At 45.4% G+C, this 17,362-nt stretch overlaps 1 protein-coding gene across 2 annotated transcripts in view; it reads right to left on the bottom strand.

Moving 5' to 3' along the window:
* STAB2 (stabilin 2) overlaps window positions 1-17,362 on the bottom strand; it is an 82,382-nt gene that overhangs the window by 1,674 nt on the left and 63,346 nt on the right. For both annotated transcript variants that reach the window (XM_061444999.1, XM_061445000.1), the window contains exons 49-67: window positions 16,932-17,057; window positions 16,541-16,600; window positions 15,825-16,001; window positions 15,653-15,742; window positions 14,463-14,609; window positions 13,177-13,233; window positions 12,594-12,717; window positions 11,425-11,574; window positions 9,490-9,594; window positions 8,992-9,099; window positions 8,208-8,401; window positions 6,602-6,743; window positions 6,130-6,263; window positions 4,850-5,015; window positions 4,525-4,631; window positions 3,678-3,797; window positions 2,784-2,942; window positions 1,100-1,207; window positions 330-458 (exon numbers count right to left, since the gene is read on the bottom strand). In XM_061444999.1, coding sequence (XP_061300983.1) covers window positions 330-458; window positions 1,100-1,207; window positions 2,784-2,942; window positions 3,678-3,797; window positions 4,525-4,631; window positions 4,850-5,015; window positions 6,130-6,263; window positions 6,602-6,743; window positions 8,208-8,401; window positions 8,992-9,099; window positions 9,490-9,594; window positions 11,425-11,574; window positions 12,594-12,717; window positions 13,177-13,233; window positions 14,463-14,609; window positions 15,653-15,742; window positions 15,825-16,001; window positions 16,541-16,600; window positions 16,932-17,057 — 2,403 coding nt within the window. The remainder of the gene's footprint in view (window positions 1-329; window positions 459-1,099; window positions 1,208-2,783; window positions 2,943-3,677; window positions 3,798-4,524; window positions 4,632-4,849; window positions 5,016-6,129; window positions 6,264-6,601; window positions 6,744-8,207; window positions 8,402-8,991; window positions 9,100-9,489; window positions 9,595-11,424; window positions 11,575-12,593; window positions 12,718-13,176; window positions 13,234-14,462; window positions 14,610-15,652; window positions 15,743-15,824; window positions 16,002-16,540; window positions 16,601-16,931; window positions 17,058-17,362) is intronic.

The following is a 17,362-nucleotide window of genomic DNA, read 5'->3' as shown; positions in this document are numbered from 1 at the left end:
TCTGGAGAGGCAAAGGCTTTTGTGCTCATGCTGTGTAGTTAAATCAGCTTTTGCCCAGTCCTTGGTGTTGGAAGTGTCTGTGAGAGCAGGAGCCCGTTGAGCACTCTGGAAGGGAGAGGTCTGAGGGAGCAGTAGGCAAATGTAAGCACATGCCTAGGATGAGCCTTCCCCACTTTCTCTGGGTCTTGGTCTGAACAGTTCAAGTGGGAAGTGATCGGGAATGTTTCTGGCTTAATAAAATGCAAAGAGAAACTGGAGGCTGAGTATGGGAGTTGTGGTTGGTCATGGGAAGTGCTTCCCCTTGCTTCGCATTCTGGTCTGCAACTTACCTTGAAGTGCTGGAAGCCTGTGTTTCTCTTCCTGAACCTAAGGTAAAAATACCCAATAAAAGCTACAATCCCAGTAACCACGCAGATGCCAAAGAATATCCCTGTGCCAGCTGCGGCGTGGAGAGGAGCCTGGAAGCAAGAGAGGGCAAGTGAGCTACGGTGGGCACTGGTCACCTTCCAGCATCCAAACATGTGCAGTGTCCCTTGAGATATGCCCTAGTCCTTCACTGCTCTTGTGCTCAAGTTTCCTGGTACAGGTACACATAGATAAGTAAATGTAGTCTTTTGATAGTAGTTGCAAGCTAGATTTTTTTGGGGTGCTGGCCGTTTCCTCTACTACAGCTTCATCTTATTTGTGGTTTTGAAATTATGGAGCCTGCAGGCAAAAAATACCTGTTTTCAGAACACCTTCTTTTGGATAAGAGTGAACACAAAGCCAACAGTAAAAAGCTTTTCTTGTAAGCTGTTTGGAAAAACTGAAACGGAACTTTATGAAACCTCCATTGTAAAAATGAGCTCCATTGTAAAACGGAGTTTTTGTTTTATTTATATGGAATAAATATGGAAAGAACTTGTTCAGCCAGAAACATTTTGAAAAAGTTTCACTGGTACCTTTTTCTGAACTTCTGATTTACTTTTGAAGTAATCTTTTAAGCCAAAACTGCATATATAGGAGGAAAAGTGGGAATATATGAATGTCAACAGTGAATTTTGGATGATCTAAGCCACAACCACCTCTCACCACCCCCCTAAAAAATATCACTACTTACTAGTGCTGGTGGAGCCTTTAAAGGCTCTGAAATGACATGGATTATCCCGTTGGAAGCTAGTATATCCCACTCAACGATAGCGCTCCTGTCCACATATCTGATCTCGCTCTGCCAGGAGAAAGAGCAGTGAGAGCTGAGCTTTTTTGACCCTCCTCCCTTTGCGGCTGAAATAAACCTTGAGACTATTTCCCCACTGCAGTTACTGGAAGGTGGTCCCATTTCGTAGCTTATCAGGAAGGGAGAGGAATGGGGTCAGTCATCGCTGCCCCAATACTTCTCTACACTCTGCTTTGAGCCAGTCTTGGGTCTCTCCAGCGTCTGTGTTTCAGGAGGGTGGGTTCATGGGCACCTGCACTATTGCAAACTGCTTTAAAACTGCATCCTAGCAATATGGTTTCTCCTCAGTGAGCAGAACCTGCTCTTGCCCCTGGCATGAGGTGGTACCCTCATGGTAGTACCCTGCTGCTGGAGCACATGGACACTCTGTGCCCAGGGACAAAGGGGCTCAGCAGTGGTGGCACTGCGGAGCGATGTGGGAGTCACCCCATGTCCTTCTGCCTCAGCCCTGCACTGCCCTGTCAGGGTGCCTGGCTCCAACCTGGTGTGCTGGGACTGGTGGGTGCTTGGCTGCCTGGAGCATGTGTGGAAAGGCACCATGACACCCCACTGAGCTTCACTGCAGCTGGGGGAACCAAAGGTTTGCTCAGGCCCTCCAGGGAAGAAGAAAAGCTACACATCTTCAACCAGCTTTGAAGGGCAGGAGCGAGATTTGTGTTAATGGGCTCAGATCCTCCCCTTGGCAGCTCCTGAAGAAAGGAGGATTTTCTTAAGAAGAATGCCTTCACCTCACATGTCAGATCAAAGTGATCCAGAAGAGCTTCTGGCATGCTAATGAATGATACAAGTAAGCCTTGTGCTGGTGCACCCATCTCTCATGAGGCTCTAGTTTATTAATGTGATAGATGGGCTTGCAGTATAGGGTGGTTTTAAAAATATAAATGGTAATTCTTGTGCCAAAGGGGCTTCTCCTGAAAGGGGAAGGAGGAACGGAGCAAAGGCAACAGATGAGCCATTTGTGCACCTCTTCCTGCAGCAGCTCTTTCCTTCTTGGTGGTGTGTGTGAAAATCCCTCCCCACAGTTGGCATGTTGGGCACTCAACTTCCCTTGAGTCCAGCCCATTCTGTAGGGCACATTTTAACTGCAAGCTCACAGACACAGGGTTTCTTATTTTCATGTTCAGCTACACAAAGGCTCACAAGGGGTTACTATCCTTACTTCCTTTCTTAATAAAAAGTGGGAAGTTATGTGTGTTTTCAAAAAAGGCTTTCCCCTAAACCATCAAAGGATACTTTTTTTGAAGGTTATAAACTTTTGCATTTAAAACCCACTAAAATAGTAACGAACCCCACTGTTTTGTCTGCTTTTGTTCTGAGTGAGGCTGTGCTGGCATCTCCTGACCCTCCCAGAAAGTTACCAATAAAGGTTACAAATGCCCACACTTTTTGTTAATGATAAACTATTGCTATCCTCTTTCCTCCTATCATCAAACATAATCCTGCCAGGTTGAGAGGAGGGTTGAATCAGGCCCATATCTGCATCCTGCCTTTCCTGCGGGCCACCTGAACAGCTTCCTTCCATAAGGGAGGAAAAGGCATGAAGGTGGGAGGTTTATTAAAGAGGTACCTGTTCAGTGGTGGGGGCCTGATGTTTGTGGCTCCTGGTGTTTGTAATGAGGAGTTTTTCCCCTAGACGAGTTAGAAGAGTGGTTCCGTTGGCCAAGTCCTCATAAAACATGATGCTGGTGTTAGATAAATGATACTCAATGTCCCGCCCAGAAAGTGTCTGCAAATGAGAGCAATATACAAGGAACGTTAACTGATCTCATTAATCCTCTGGATTTATCTGCAGGCTAAGTGCCTGTGACCTTTTTCCCTCTTTGCTATTAATGCTGCAGCGAGTGCAATGTGGGGTAGAGGCTGTTGGGAAATTTGGGTGAAAACAGTGAGATCTTGTGTCTCTGCTGGCCCTGCAGCAGGCAGTACGTTGATTCTGGTAGGAGAAAGGACTTTACTCTTTTTGTATGATGATTTGAAGTGATCAGCCTCAGAGGTATTTCAAACAGCTCAAAGGTGCGAGCCAGGGCATAACCCATGTTAATTGTTTGAGACGATGTTTGATTGAAGAAAGGAAAAAGGAGATAAGCATAGAAAGGAAGCTTGGGACAGAGGCCTTTAAAGTATTTGTGGGAAATACCAAAGCTGTGCCGGCTTTCTTCAAGTAACTGGGCTTGATGTTAACAAGGCAGACAGACTGCATCTCAGGCAGTCCTTTGTAACTGGGTAAATAAAATCCCTGGTGGAAGAGTCTCTATAACAACTGAAACACTCAATAACCTTGCACTCCTAACCATGGAAGACAAATTATGAAGCACAGTTTACACTCTGTGGGGTTACACAGGAGTCATGTCATACTAAGATTTTATCCTTAAAAGCTTGAATTTCACCAGGATGCAGAAACATATAATGGCTGTTTAAACAGTGTTATTAAAATGAGATGGAAAAAAGAAACCCCCCTGACCTCATTTTCCCTTAGCCCATTATCATTTGGAGCAAAGAGAGTGGCGTGCACTGACAGGTCCGTGAGGTACTGCAGGAACTCTCTCCCCTTCCTAGAGGTATTGGAGTAAGCCATGATGTCCTAGGGAGAAACAAGATCCAGCTTTACTAAAGAGCAATTGTGTGCTCCTGTGCAGGAGCTGAAAAGATGAGACCATATAAATAAGAACAAAGATTTCTGTTACTAGCCAAGAAGCACCTCTGGAGTGACATTAAAAAAGAAGTTTGTATTCAAAACCCAGTTTTAACTACAGATTTGATGAGCACATCTTAAACTGACTTGCAGGATGTGGCCCTTCTTGTCTGTGAGGCTATTCATACATATCATGTCTTTCTGAGTAGTGGCATGAAAAGGACCCTTTAAACGTTCTGCCTTTCTCCAGCAGCAGTTCAGTAAAGTTACAAAGCAGCACACTTCTTGTGATGCTTACAAATCCAGAAGCAGTTGGGCACAGCATCTCCTTTAAGCTAAAGCTGCAGAAGCATTTTATTTTGTAGAATCATATCACAGAATGGTTTGGGTTGGAAGGATCTTGAAGATCGGCCAGTTCCAACCCAGATTTGAAGCTAAATCTGCAGCAGCATTTTGTTTCCAAATGAGTTTTAGAAACATGAAACCTCTTTGGAGCACATAACTAAAAAAAATTAAGTTTTGATTTTGATGGTGCGTATTTAGACCACTCCACCTTGCTTTGCTAGTGTGGTGGTGTTACCTGTCTGTATTTGCTGTGCTAGTAAAGCAATCGTTGAGATACAACCTGGTGGCAGAGCTTACTTTGCTCTGCTCACGTGCCCGCTGTTGGCCGTACCGACAAGAAGTTTGTCAGCGTTGGGAAGGACATCAGCACTTGGAGCAGGTTCCCACTGCAGGAGAAGCCGTCCCCAATGTAGCCTGGCTTGCAGGTGCAGTTCACCTCTGGAAGGTACAAACATGGATAGCAAATGCCCTGTTTGAAAAGGCTTTAGGCTGCCCTAAAAAACAACTTGCGGGAAATAGATTATTATTCTTTTTAAAGTTAAAAAGAGGCAGAGTCTCTCACAGTGTTATATGGCAGCTTGTGGTTGACCAAAAGAACCACAATCTGGATTGCTGCTCCTTTTTGCGCAGAGGGATGCAGCAAAGGACCCTCTTACCTTTCTCCCTGTAGCAGAAGACATCCCAGGTTTCACTCAGGTTGACTCTTGTGCCATAATCCACGATGCCGACGTACCCAGAGCCACAGTTTGGGGAGGAGAAGGCAGTCGGATAGCCCACTCTCTGTCCCTCTAGCCAGCCGGCAGAGCACAAGTGGTACCTTGCCTGCAGTGGCACAGCCATAGGGAAAAAGCACAGGGGAGAAGCTGGGTGGTGGGACTGGGGCTCTGTGGGAGAAATGAGCCATCTCGCTGGGGTGTTCAGGCAGAACCTGACCTGCCAGCACTCTTCTGATGGGGTTTTGTCCATCCATGTGTCCTGCGTCCTACTCTGTGCTGAGCTCTGTGCCAAGGGGCTGCAGAGACACGGTCCCCTCTGAAAGTCAGTGGCTCCTTGTAAGGACCCAAGGAGCCTTCCCTGGGAAAGCTTCCCTGAGGCCCAAAGTCAGGCAGGATCAGAGGTGGGTGTAAAAGCCAAAGGGAATGTGCAATGCTATTGTGTCCCAGCTCACGTTTTGTTAGCGTTGGAAGGACTGACAAACTAGCTTAACACAAAGTAAGTCCTCAGGAGCACTGGAGCTAGCCTTGCTGCCCACAAGGGAAATATTAAGACTATGGGGCAGAAGGGACATGTAGCTTTGGCTGCAATCTGCATTTTCTTGGGCAGCAGAAGGAACTTTATGTGCTGACTATGGTCCCAGCCTCACATTTTGCTAAAGATGCCTCTAAACAGTATCTTTCTTTTTTTTTGCAGATGGGAAGGAGCCAGAAAGGCACAGTCAATGTGACCCACTCTTCTAAAACACGTTTTACAAACCCAAGTGGTGATGCTCATCCCACTGGCATCAGCCATGTGTTGTCTATAATACACATAAGGAAAAGTATATATGGGAATGGTTTGGCTATCTTAATAACATTTGGGGAAAAGATTCCTGGAGCTTTACATACAGAAAATAAATGAATCTAAGCATAATTCTGAAGCGTATATTTCTCTAAGAAGTGCTAATAATTAAAAACCCCTATGAAAATGCTCTGTAAGTGTGACCCTACCATCTCACCCCAGTATCATCGGAGATAAGAATTTGGCAACTGGTTGCATTGCTGTATGAGGAGGCATAAAACCAATAAACAGTCCAAAAACTGGTCCCAGTCTAACATACCTTGGAGCACGGGGGAAGGAAAGGAAGGAAAATGAAGCTTAGTAGCACAGAGCAGCCCACTTGCTCCTCCCTCCCCATTTACTGCTGCGGGGATCTCCTCCCACAGTGAGGTTACCTCACCTTCTGTGCATACAGCAGCTGGTTATACGTAGCAATGGTGGCTGACTCATTGGCACAGGCCTCCTTTGCCTTCTGGTAAGTCATTTTGTACTGCCCTTGTGGGGACCGTAAGTGGAAAATCCCAACCGTGGTATCTGCAAAGAGAGAGATCCAGCTCTTCCTGAAGGGGTTTCCATGGCTAGATGCAGAGTCAACTGTACCATACAAATACCTGTGTATCTTGTGAAAAGTAGTTAGGACAGATTGAACCCTTATGGGGAACATTCTTGCCTGGAATGCCCTCATCTATTGCTTCATAAATCTGGTATCTCAAAGTATGTAAGCACATGTTCCAACTTTAATCTTCTCTTTGTTTCGAGGGGACATAGATAGAGGACTGTGTGGGCTTACAGCCACAAAGGTCCCAGCCACTGGCTCCAGTGCTATAGCACAGGGATGAGGATGTCCCTGTCCTATGGTGTGCTACCCTCACCTTGGAAGTGCAGGTCGGCACAGTCAGCGTCAGGGTGGCACTGCCCATTGTCTTGCAAGCAGCGGTCGAGTGGAAGCTGCATCACCGAGCAGTTCAGCCCATCACCGATGTAGTTGTTTTTACACTTGCACTTGCGTTTGTCCTGGTCACAGAAAGAATAAGAAAGGCCAAGCCAACTATTTAGCTGACATGAAAGTGGTATTTCAAGCAACATTCTGAACTGCTGGGAAGACTTCACTCGCTACAGCCAGGAATGGACAAACAGGAAAGCTGCTACAAACAACTGTGATTCAACAGACCACAAACTCAGACACTGGCATTTATTCTGCTAAGCAAAACATTTACGCATGTGCTTGGGTGCTTTGCTGAACCAAAGCATAAGTCCATCCACAAAGCTAATAACATACATAGGAGAATTATATGACTTGCAAGTAACAAAATGCATGCAAACCTATCAAAATGATATTTAAAGGACTGGGCATGGGAGCATGAAACGTTTTCAGCAGCCCACTGATAGAAACTGAGAACTATAAACCAAGCATGAGTTGGTGACAATCAGGGACTGTGATTGTTGGTTAGCATCAGGTTAGCAGCAAGGTTTTTCTAGACAGCTCCTGGAAGACAAATCAGGCAAGCCATCAAAGTGGAATGGACAGGTGATCCTGAAAGCACCAGGATAAATGCTGGATCAAGTGACTGGCACAATTTTTCCTCAACAACATTGACCATGTGGGCCAAGGAATTTGTATCATGTGGCTGCAGAACACTTTAAGCTGAGTCCAGCCAACCAACAAGTGACACTGTTCTCCCAGCTGTCCCTAGGTTTACCAAAATACATTCAGCCTCAATCCAACAAACTCCTACTGCAAATAGTGATATCCAGCCAGGGATTGCTAGGAAGGAGACAGAAGAATTACACTTGCAAAATGTCCCATCTGCTGTAGTACTCCTTTTGCTAGAGCAAAGATGTCAAACTGCTTCTCACTCAGCTGAAAGGATACCAAACTGATGTGGAAAGTAAGGTGGGGCTATGTAAAGGTTGTTTTGGAAAACAGGGACTTTGAGAGGTATTTAGTGGGATCCAGCCAGAGAAAAGACTTCTGTTGGCACCTGGCAGAAATGCCTCAGATTTTCTTGCTGGTGACTGACAGAGGAGCATAAGGAGAGGGAGCGTAAGCCGAGAGAGCATGTTACAGATCAGAGATATGAACTGGATGTGTTTGCCTGTGTGTGTGTGTTGCAGTTTTTCAGTGACTGGAAATTACTCCTGGGGTTTGGCCACGTGTACTCAAGACTAGCATGGTGCAATGGATAATTATGAACCAAAATCAGCAAGTAGTGGGAGGAGCTGACAGAAGGGAGATTTAGATTGGATATTAGGAAGAAATTCTTCGCCATGAGGGTGGTGAGACACGGGCACAGGTTGCCCAGAGAAGCTGTGGCTGCCCCATCCCTGGCAGTGTTCAAGTCCAGGCTGGACAGGGCTTTGAGCAACCTGGTCTAGTGGAAGGTGTCCCTGGCCATGGCAGGGGGTTGGAGCTGGATGAGCTTTAAGGTCCCTTCCAACCCAAAACATTCTATGATTCTGTGAAATCATTCAACTTACAGGTCCTATGACAGTGCAAATGGCATGCTCATGGCAGCCTCCGTTGAACCCGTCGGCGCAAGGATTTATTGGAAGGCATGCAAAGCCATCTCCCTTGTATCCTTTCTGGCAGCTACAGAAGACTTTCACCCCGCTTTGTGTGCATTCAGCCATTTTGTGGCACCCACCGTTGTTTTGTTTGCAGAGGTCTGCAGCTGCACAGGGAAAAGAAAATGGGTGAATAAAGTCTTCTTTTAAACAGGATGAAGGACCAACCACCTCCATTGTTTTTTTAAACCACTCTACAAATACTAGAACACTTGTTTGGGAAAAACCCTAACTGTTTCAGTTTCCTGAGGCTGCCCTTTAGGGCTCTGAAGCCCTTGTTAGGATGTTCGTGATTTAAAAGACATAGCACCATCCCACAGATTTCTCGCAGGGATGACTTTGGAGGATGCAAATTGCCTGGCTGAGAAAGAATGACAGTTTCTGCAGCAAGGAACTGTGGAACTGCCTTGTCTAAGACCATCAAAGAAAACTGTGTAAGGGAAACCCTGCCTATAAACCTGCAGTCTCCAAAACCTGATTGAACTTCTTGCTCATACTCCTGCTGGAGAAGTCAGCTGCATGGTTTAGAACAACTTGATCTGTATCTATCCTAAATTTGTTTCATGTGCTGCACTGTGGAAATTTGTAGGTTTGATAGCCAACATTTCCTACTGGACAGTAACTGCATGCATGTGTATGTGCAAGTGGGGACAACCTGCTTTCTTATAGCAGGCTGAGGATGGGAGAGGGCACTCACCTTCACATGTGATCCCATCCCCATTGTAAAAGGGCTTGCACTGGCATGTGTTGTTCTCCCTGCAGACAGCGTTGACAGAGCAGCTTGGGGAACACACTGGTGGCAGAGCTGTGGGGAAGGCAGAAGAGCTGGGATGAAACCGCTGTCTGTATTGCAATGCCCTTGTCCCGTTCATAAAGAAAAGCTCTCATACCAGTCTTGCTAACTGGAGAACCTGTAATAGTACTTTTCTGACTGCTTAGCTCTCGGGTGATACCTTCCTGCATGTAGCCCAAGCCCCTCCACAGGGGAGGTAGGCACTCATATTCCCATTTCACAAAGAAGGAGACAGGGGGGTAAAGGGACTTGTTCCCAGTCCAGAGCAGAGTCCTTAGCGTCCTCTGAGGGGTTTTGATGTTGTTAACCCTTTCTCCCTCTTTACACAAACCCTCCATTGCATTGCAAGTGCTTTCAACCCGTGGCTCCATGAGACAGAGTCCAGTGAGAGAAGGCAGAGACCTAGCTTGGTTTCACACAGCCGGCCAGTCCATCCTGTTTCACAGAAACATCGGCCCGTTCCTGAATATCCTTCATCACACTGCCCATTGTTCTTGCATTCGCAGGCTGCAAAAGGAATGCAGAGGGGTCACTTACAGAGCTGCCGTTGGGAAAGGGGAAAAGCTTTCTCTAGAGAAACGTCACTGAGGCTGTCAGTTTGGGTGTAGTGTTATCCAGCAGTAATTTAGACAAGTCTAACCTCATGGTTTTTCAGCGTAAGGCCAGTCAGACAGAGAACCAGACTGGCCAGAGCAGCTGGGCAGTCTCCATCCTTGGAGGTCTGCAAGCCCCAACAGGATAAATCCTGAACAACCTAGTCTGAGCTCAGGAATGACCCTGTTTTGAGCAGGGAGTTGGACTAGAGACCTCCTGGAGCCTCTTACAATGTAAATTATCCTGTGATCCTATAATTTTATAGCTGGCATTAACTCAGCGTGCCTCTGAAAATGAAACCGAGTATTGATCTGCATTGTGGTAGAGCAGCAAACTTCACAAAGGACTGTGGCAGGGAGGAGTTAATGGTTAAGATGAAGACTCAGCTTGATCCTGTCCTAAGGGGCAGCAGTTACTAGTGGTGGGGAAGCCAGAGGGAAGTAAGGTAAGTGAAGGGTGGGCTTTTGTTTGCTGTGTGGGAGAAGGTTTACCTGAGGAAAGAAGCCAAACATGAGGTTAGTGTCCTTTGCTCTAAAACATGGTTAAATTACCTTTTAAGTTTCTTTGGGGGGGGGAGTGTGTGTGGGTGTGTGGGGTGTTGCCCTGCAAACTGAGGCATGAGGGGCTGATTCAATCTATAGCTGATGTTTTTTTTCTCCTACTTTTCCAGCCCTGCAATAATTTATATGCTGAGTCCTTCTTAAAGAGTTATTGGTGGCTCTCTGTTTTATAACGTAATGAAGTAGTATCCTTTCTTGCCTTATCCCTCTTAATGAAATATTGTCATTTAAAGAGGAAAATGATGTGGGATGGGTGGAACTGATTCTGTGAAAACCTATCCTGCTGGAAAGAAGTTTCACTCACTATTTTTATCTCATTTAACCTGGTTAGCTGATTTTTGGCTGACATAAATATGCATCAAAAAGAAGGGGCTAATAGAAGTTTTTTCTGTTAGATCCCACAATCTGTGTTTCAGAATAACAGCTTGCACAGTTTGTGCTATAAAATGGATAAAGTGTAGGTAAGCATAATCCCAAGCATTAGCGTCCAAGCATATTGTCTTGCCTATACCCCAAGGATACCTAGCCTATAACACCCCATCATGTGTTCCTCATGAGCACTGCAAGTGTAAGTAGGAAGGATGGAAGAGTTAATGTTGTAGCTTCTATCTGAAGGCTTTATGTCAGAGAAAACATTTTAGTTTGAAGGGTGATACTGATCCTAGTTTAGTACTAGATTCAGTAAGTAGCTTCCACCTGGTTTACACTTAAAACCACAGCAAAGTGGATTATTTGAGCAGTTTCTTGGCTGCCGTCCCTCTTCACAAAATGCCTTAATCTTGATGCCCTTTTTGTTCTCTTCTGCAAAAGCAGTGCATGGCCTTGGCCTTCTGTAATCTTTGAGCAATCACACAGCTGAAAGGCTTAACCTTTGTGGGGATGAGAGAGAAGACTGTGCTGCAGTTGAAAACACATGTTGACAGAGGCTATTCCTCTATTCCTTGTTACTTACAGTCCTGTTATATGTGCCATGTAAGCATAAGAGGAGCCCCTCAGAGACAGCCATGTAAGCCTCTTCCCCCCTTGCCCTCTCCTCCTCTTTTCTGAGACCTCTGTGTGAGGCAGCACCAAGGAAGTACGTTGGTGTTGAAAGTGGGAAAAGTTTCTCAGTTTGCTTAAAAACTTCTTGCTGACAAAACAGTTCAGGGATAGGTACTTGTATGGAAAGGAAACTTAAACTTACGCCTGCAGCTGAAGCCGTATCTGCCCGGCAAACACAGCTCACACGAAGTCCCATTGAAGCCGCTGTTGCAGTGGCACTCTCCTGTCCCGCTGTACCCATCATCACAGGAGCCATGATTATTGCATGGTGTCTCTGGGCCCCCAGGACAAGCTGAAAGGTTTAAAATGGGGAGAAAAAAAAGTGGCTCTTTAGCTCAAATGCATGTTCATTCATTGTCACTGTTCATTATTTATTGCTCTGTAGAAATCCTTAAATAGGGAAATGCCCGTAAACACATCTCTGCTGGGGTATGTAAAAACATCTGTGACATTTGTGCCTGCAAGTCTCATGCTCCAAATGCCTTTTACAGCTCTTGTCAGAAAGTTGTTTTGGATCCTTCCAGCCCTGTGGGTGCTGTTACCTGGCTGCTTGCTCGTTCAGACCCATCAGTGAATGGCACTGCCCTGCCCAAACTCCGCCTTGCTTGTGCATCTCCATGTGCCTGCCTGCTGCTGGTGAGAGCCCAAAGGGCAGCCTAGGCTGAATTGGCCAGAACTGCATGGGACCTGCATGTATCTGCTTGTGAAATCTGGACAGAGTGAGTCAGCAGAGCTGCTGGATCTGTCTGTCATCCGACATCCCAAGCCTGTGTGCCCTGATGAGAACCTCAGCACTGTTACCCCATGGGGCTAGCAGGTGAAGAAGCACACAGTGTGTTAGTGTCTGCTAACAAACTGCTGGAGATAAAGCCTCCTAAATGGTCTCACACTGCTCAAAGCTACAATTTCTATGCTTACTTCAGTGGTGTGTGCCCTTGTACATGACTGAGTTCTCGTGAGTTATGTCTGGTGTGTCCTGCTACCACTGCTGTAAACCTGATGTCTGTCTGTACTGAAATGACTTCCAGCTGGTGACCCATTAAGACTTCCCAGCTTGGTTACACAGGGCAGACTTTATTTTCTATAGTGTTCATTTAGATTGCTATTAACATGGAGTTTAAAACTTGTAAATGTGAAAAAGAGATTATCTGGAATGGAAAAGCCATAATACTTCCTGTGTACTTCAGCTCCTGCAGCTGAGCTTCCCAACCCCATGGCTGGTCATTCTTCATGCCCCTACCCCAGTTCTCACCTTTTCTACATGGCCATGCCCAAGAAGCCATGGGCTGGTGGTGGGGAGGGGGGTCCTACCTTGGCAGTCTGGCCCGAAGTAACCCTTGCAGCATTTAGCTGTGTGGATGACCATGGAGCAGTTCCTACGGCAGCCATCCCTCCGCAGGCCATAGGACTCATACGTGCACCAGTGGATCCCTTCCTGGGCATCATATGTGCCAGTGCAGAGAGGGGGGAGAAACACAGGAATGTAAGTGCTGTGTGGAGGTTTGGGTTTTTTTCCCCCTCTTTAAATCATAGTTTCTGATGTACATTGAATAAAAATGTGCTGTGTGATGAGTGCAGGTTGGAAGCCACTGCCTTATCTTTGATTCCCAACTTGCTAAACACCATTAATGAGGATGGAGGGGCTGCTCCAAAGTTAACCAAAGCACTTGCTACAGTAGATGCCATGTGAGACCAACAAGCATCTCCCAACACAACACTTGGGTGTTTGCCTGGGGACAGTTTTGTCCCTGAGGCTTTATGGCATGACTTAACAGTGTGGTTTGGCTGTTGAGGGGTATCTTTATGTTTTCAAAGCAACTTATTCTAGTTTGCTTGCGTGAAGTACAGAGAAGAGCAGGTTGGACTGCTTAAATGCAAGATTTTGATGTATTACCTTTGGTTTTGTCCCAGGAGGGCATTTAGAATTACTGAAACAGCTAACACAATGCCCCTGTTGTACAAAATAGAAAAGAAGAAAAAAAAGTGTATTAAAATAGTGGTAACAAAAAGCTACTTGGCACTGACAAGGTTTTGTTTAGGAAAGCAGCAAATATGAGCAGAGTGTAGGCTGATAACACTTGAAACAGATTATGAGAAACTCTGGAGAAGGAAGACAGGAGAATGACAACAAAATAGGTGCAAATATTTAGTGCCATGAAATGCAAGAAAATAGATCTGGTACCAGAATGTAAGTTCTGGAAGAAGAAACTTTGCTCTGGATTTAAACAAGCAGGGAAGAGATGGTGAAGGTTCTTCAAACAAATATTGATGTGGGCTACATCACTTCTGGATGTCTAATTTGGAGTAGAGGTGAATGATTACTTCTAACAAAGTGCTGACCTGATCTGAAAATGATGTCTGATTTCATTTGACATAATCATGACAAAAAGGTGACTTGAACAGGTGGGATACACACAAGTGCTGGTTTTATAACTGAGATACAAATTCTAATAAGTGTTTTTAAGACTGACTAGATGAAAGTTGTTTTACTTCTAGGTATTTTTTTTTCATGTATTTGAGTAAAACTGAAGTATATTTGGTCTTGTAACCATTTCAAAATGGGTTTCAGAACTTCTTGTTTGTGGGACCCATCAAACTTCCCAGAGAAAACTTCCTCTGTGCTAACAGTGCAAATTCAGGTGTGTTTAAGAATATTTTTGTGAAAGCAAGAAATGTGAGAGACTGACAGCCTGTCTAACGGAGTAGGCAGTTCTCTATCTTGGGTCCTTAATTACCTGTGCGGCTGGGACAGCAATGATGTTCCTTTGGAACTGGAAACTTTATAAATGCAATCTGTATGACCAGATTAATAGTGTGAATTTGCACTAACTTAAAAGCATGTGAGGAAGATGTGTTCTTGTTCAAATTTATGCTTGCATTTGTAAGGAACTGCTCTCATTGAAAATGAGGCAGAGCTTCCTATGCTTGTCTGAACTGAAACCTTGTCCTGTCTGTTCCTTAGTGTGGATGCAGGATTTCTGTTGTGTATCTTTCAGGTGTTGTGCTGCACTTCTCAATCTCAGCTCTAACCAATGTGTCAGATGAAGCCAGAGTGAGGCTGTAGGTCTTAACTTCAGCAGTGCTAGAGCTGCTGCACATGTGGTCCCAGTCGCTCTGAGACCAGGCTTTGGCCCTTGGGCTGTGTCTTTGCCAGGGTGGGGGACCAAAAAGGGGACTGACCATGAAATCCACGGTGAAGAAGCTGTCGCAGCGGCCCCCCAGACTGGGGTCTGTCAGCAGGCAGTCAATGCCGTAGGCGATGCCCCCGTCAAACTCCAGCTGCCGCTGCACTATCTTGCACTGTCTGTCGTTCAGGAAAAGGGCGCCCTGCGAGATTGGATGGGGAGAGGGAAATGACAGGTTGTGAGCCAGTGCTTGGGGCTGGGCTGAACCCAGGACCTGAATGGGAATTGGGGATAATCTTCGCCCCGTAGGAATGTTCTTGGTGGAAGATGTTACTCTGTAGGTAACACTGATAGCTGTAGGGGCTCAAAACCAATTTGGGGACTGCTCTTCCTATAACTGAGTGCTATAACCTCATAGATGGGCATTTTTCTTTCCTGAAGAGACCAGACTATGCCTGCCCTATGTCCACAGGTTTACCTTAAGCACATTTAGACTTAGTCATGTGATTAAGGCTTGATGTCATTCAGGCTGGATATGAGGAAAAAAATATTTACAGTGAGGGTAGAAAACTACTGCCCAGAGAGGTGGTGGATGTGCCATTCTTGATGACATTCAAGGCCAGGCTCGATGTGTTCTGGACAACTTGACCTAGTTGAAGATGTCTGTGCTCATTGCAAGGGGTTTGGACTAAATGACTTCTGAAGGTCTTTTCCAATCCAAATTGTTCTATGATTCTATGTTTTCAGATGCAGATGCTTGCCAGGTATGATCTAATAAATTTGCAAAGAAAAAACGTGCAGTTGCTCTGGTTTAACAGGCTGTGTGCATACCAGCAGTCTTGGGTTGTAAGTGATTACAAATCAGAATCTGCATGCAAATGTTGTGTTTATGGGGCTTCTGTCAAAGTCAGATTCATCTTCATGGTTTTCCGTTATGTATTTCTTTGTGGGAGAAGTGAAAACATGCTGGTATCTCAGTTCTGTGGTAACTGAGAGCTGTTTTGAACTAATAGCATCTTACAGAAGAGAAAACAACAGCTCCTGGGAGTCCTGCAAACTATCTAGTTTGGTGTATCTATTGGGGTGACTGCCCCAAAGTGGCTGTTGACATGGACTGGCAAAGACCAGTTGAGTTTTGAAGCCACTGACCCTTTCTGTGGGTTATGCACAGGCATAGTAGGGTCTGCATGGGTGAATCCTTCAGCAGGGGCAAAGGATAAGTGTACCGGCAGAGTGAGCACTTACAATCTCCCTGTTATCTCCACAGCTAACGCTGAGATTGGAGCCCTGCAGGGTCTTCAGTGAGGTGGAGCGGGGGAGCTGGTAGGCCAGCACCTGAGAAGGAAACAGGGGAGATGCATGTGCCTGGGCTTGTATGTCTTGGCCTTAGCAATGTTCCTAAGATGCAAGGTCTTACTGCAGCATCACGGACAATGTGGAACTTGAGGTATTGCACCAGTTTGTCAGTGTTGGACTTCTTGAAGAGGAAGTCCTGCTGCTCCTGTGGCAGCCCACGGATAGCTGTGTCTGTGGGCCAGAATAGCGTGACAGGTCTGTGGATAGGGTCGTTGATCAGTCCAAGCAGGTTGTTTTTCTGCAACACACCAAAAACAGGGGTGGAGGATTAATGCTGCATGTAGAATGACATTGACCCTATCTGGTGAATGTCTGGTATAACTGGTATACAGTGACTTGTGGGCTGTCTGGTCACCAGCCTGCAAACACCATGACTTCAAAATCCAGATGCCTGAGTTGAGCTGCCCAAGTTGAGTTACATGACTGAATTCTCAGAAGTGCTTCATCTCCCAGGGCTGCCCACTGAAAACCAGGCTGACAGCCCAACTTTGGGTTCAAAAAGTCATACTTGGGTCACACCTTGGTCATGAAGTCTTGACATACGGTAGGACAGGACTGAGTGGTGTAGGGAGAAGTGGCTGTGGTTCTACTTTGTAACTCCTCACCTTTGTGGGAGAGGGACGATGTGGTGACCACGGTTGTTGTGTATTGTGTTGCGAGCCCTTTGGCTCACTCAACGCTATCCTGCCAGTGGTGCCATGTGCCATGTCTCTGCTTCTGTCTTTAAAGAAAGTGTTTCAAACCTTTACTCAATAGCTTCTGTCTCTGTGTCCTTACCTCTAACAAACTGCTGAACAGGGTGTATCCGTGTTTGGCTGCAACCATTTTAAGGCTTTCCTACAAAGAAGAGAATTTCAGTAACTTATATAATAAATGCATTGTATGTGTATTTAAAAAGCAGATATTAGTTTGTTTTCCCCTATAAGTCACTTCTTGTTATGAAATCAAAGCCACTGTAAGAGCCTTGTGCAGAAGTCCTCTTATACTGTTCTTACTATAACTGTAATTCATGAACGAATTTTAACTATAACATTCAGTTTATTCAGTAGTATAAAATGATGCTTGTATAAGTCTTTTTGGTATAACTTTTTTTGGTGACTTACATGACTTAGATATCTAACAGTAACTGTGGAAAAGCTCCCTGAGAATGGCAATGAGCTGCACATACCTTCTTAAGGGGGAAATCCTGCATATGTGATGGGACCAGGATTTGGTTTATGACATGAATCACACCATTTGTGCCAACAGCATCACTGAGTATGATTTCAGCATTGTTGTTCAAAACCAGTTTGTTCTGGAAAGGCAACAAAAACATGTTTTCTGTGGAACCTTGTGTGAAGGTGGGGCTGATGCCAGATGTCTTTGATACGGTGAGCCCAAACCATCCTTTCTTTGCAGTAAACAGCAGCTTCAGTTCTAATAAATTGCCCTTTGCTTTTTCAAGTTCTCATCATGCTCATAAAGCCAGAGTCTGAGGATAAAATAACTTGTGTCAAAGCAAGGGTTGTACAGCTCCACTCTTGGCATAGCAGATAAGTGCTGAACACTTCAGCTGGATGGGCAGTCTTGTTTTAATGGTATTTATTAATTTTTGTGCAT

This window comes from Pezoporus flaviventris, unplaced genomic scaffold (assembly GCF_033815535.1).
Source record: "Pezoporus flaviventris isolate CSIRO_AGI_PZ_B2104156 unplaced genomic scaffold, CSIRO_AGI_Pfla_v1 ptg000002l, whole genome shotgun sequence".
Lineage (NCBI taxonomy): Eukaryota > Metazoa > Chordata > Aves > Psittaciformes > Psittacidae > Pezoporus > Pezoporus flaviventris.
The sequence above is the reverse complement of the archived record's forward strand: the minus strand, read 5'-3'. Positions and strand labels throughout refer to the sequence as shown.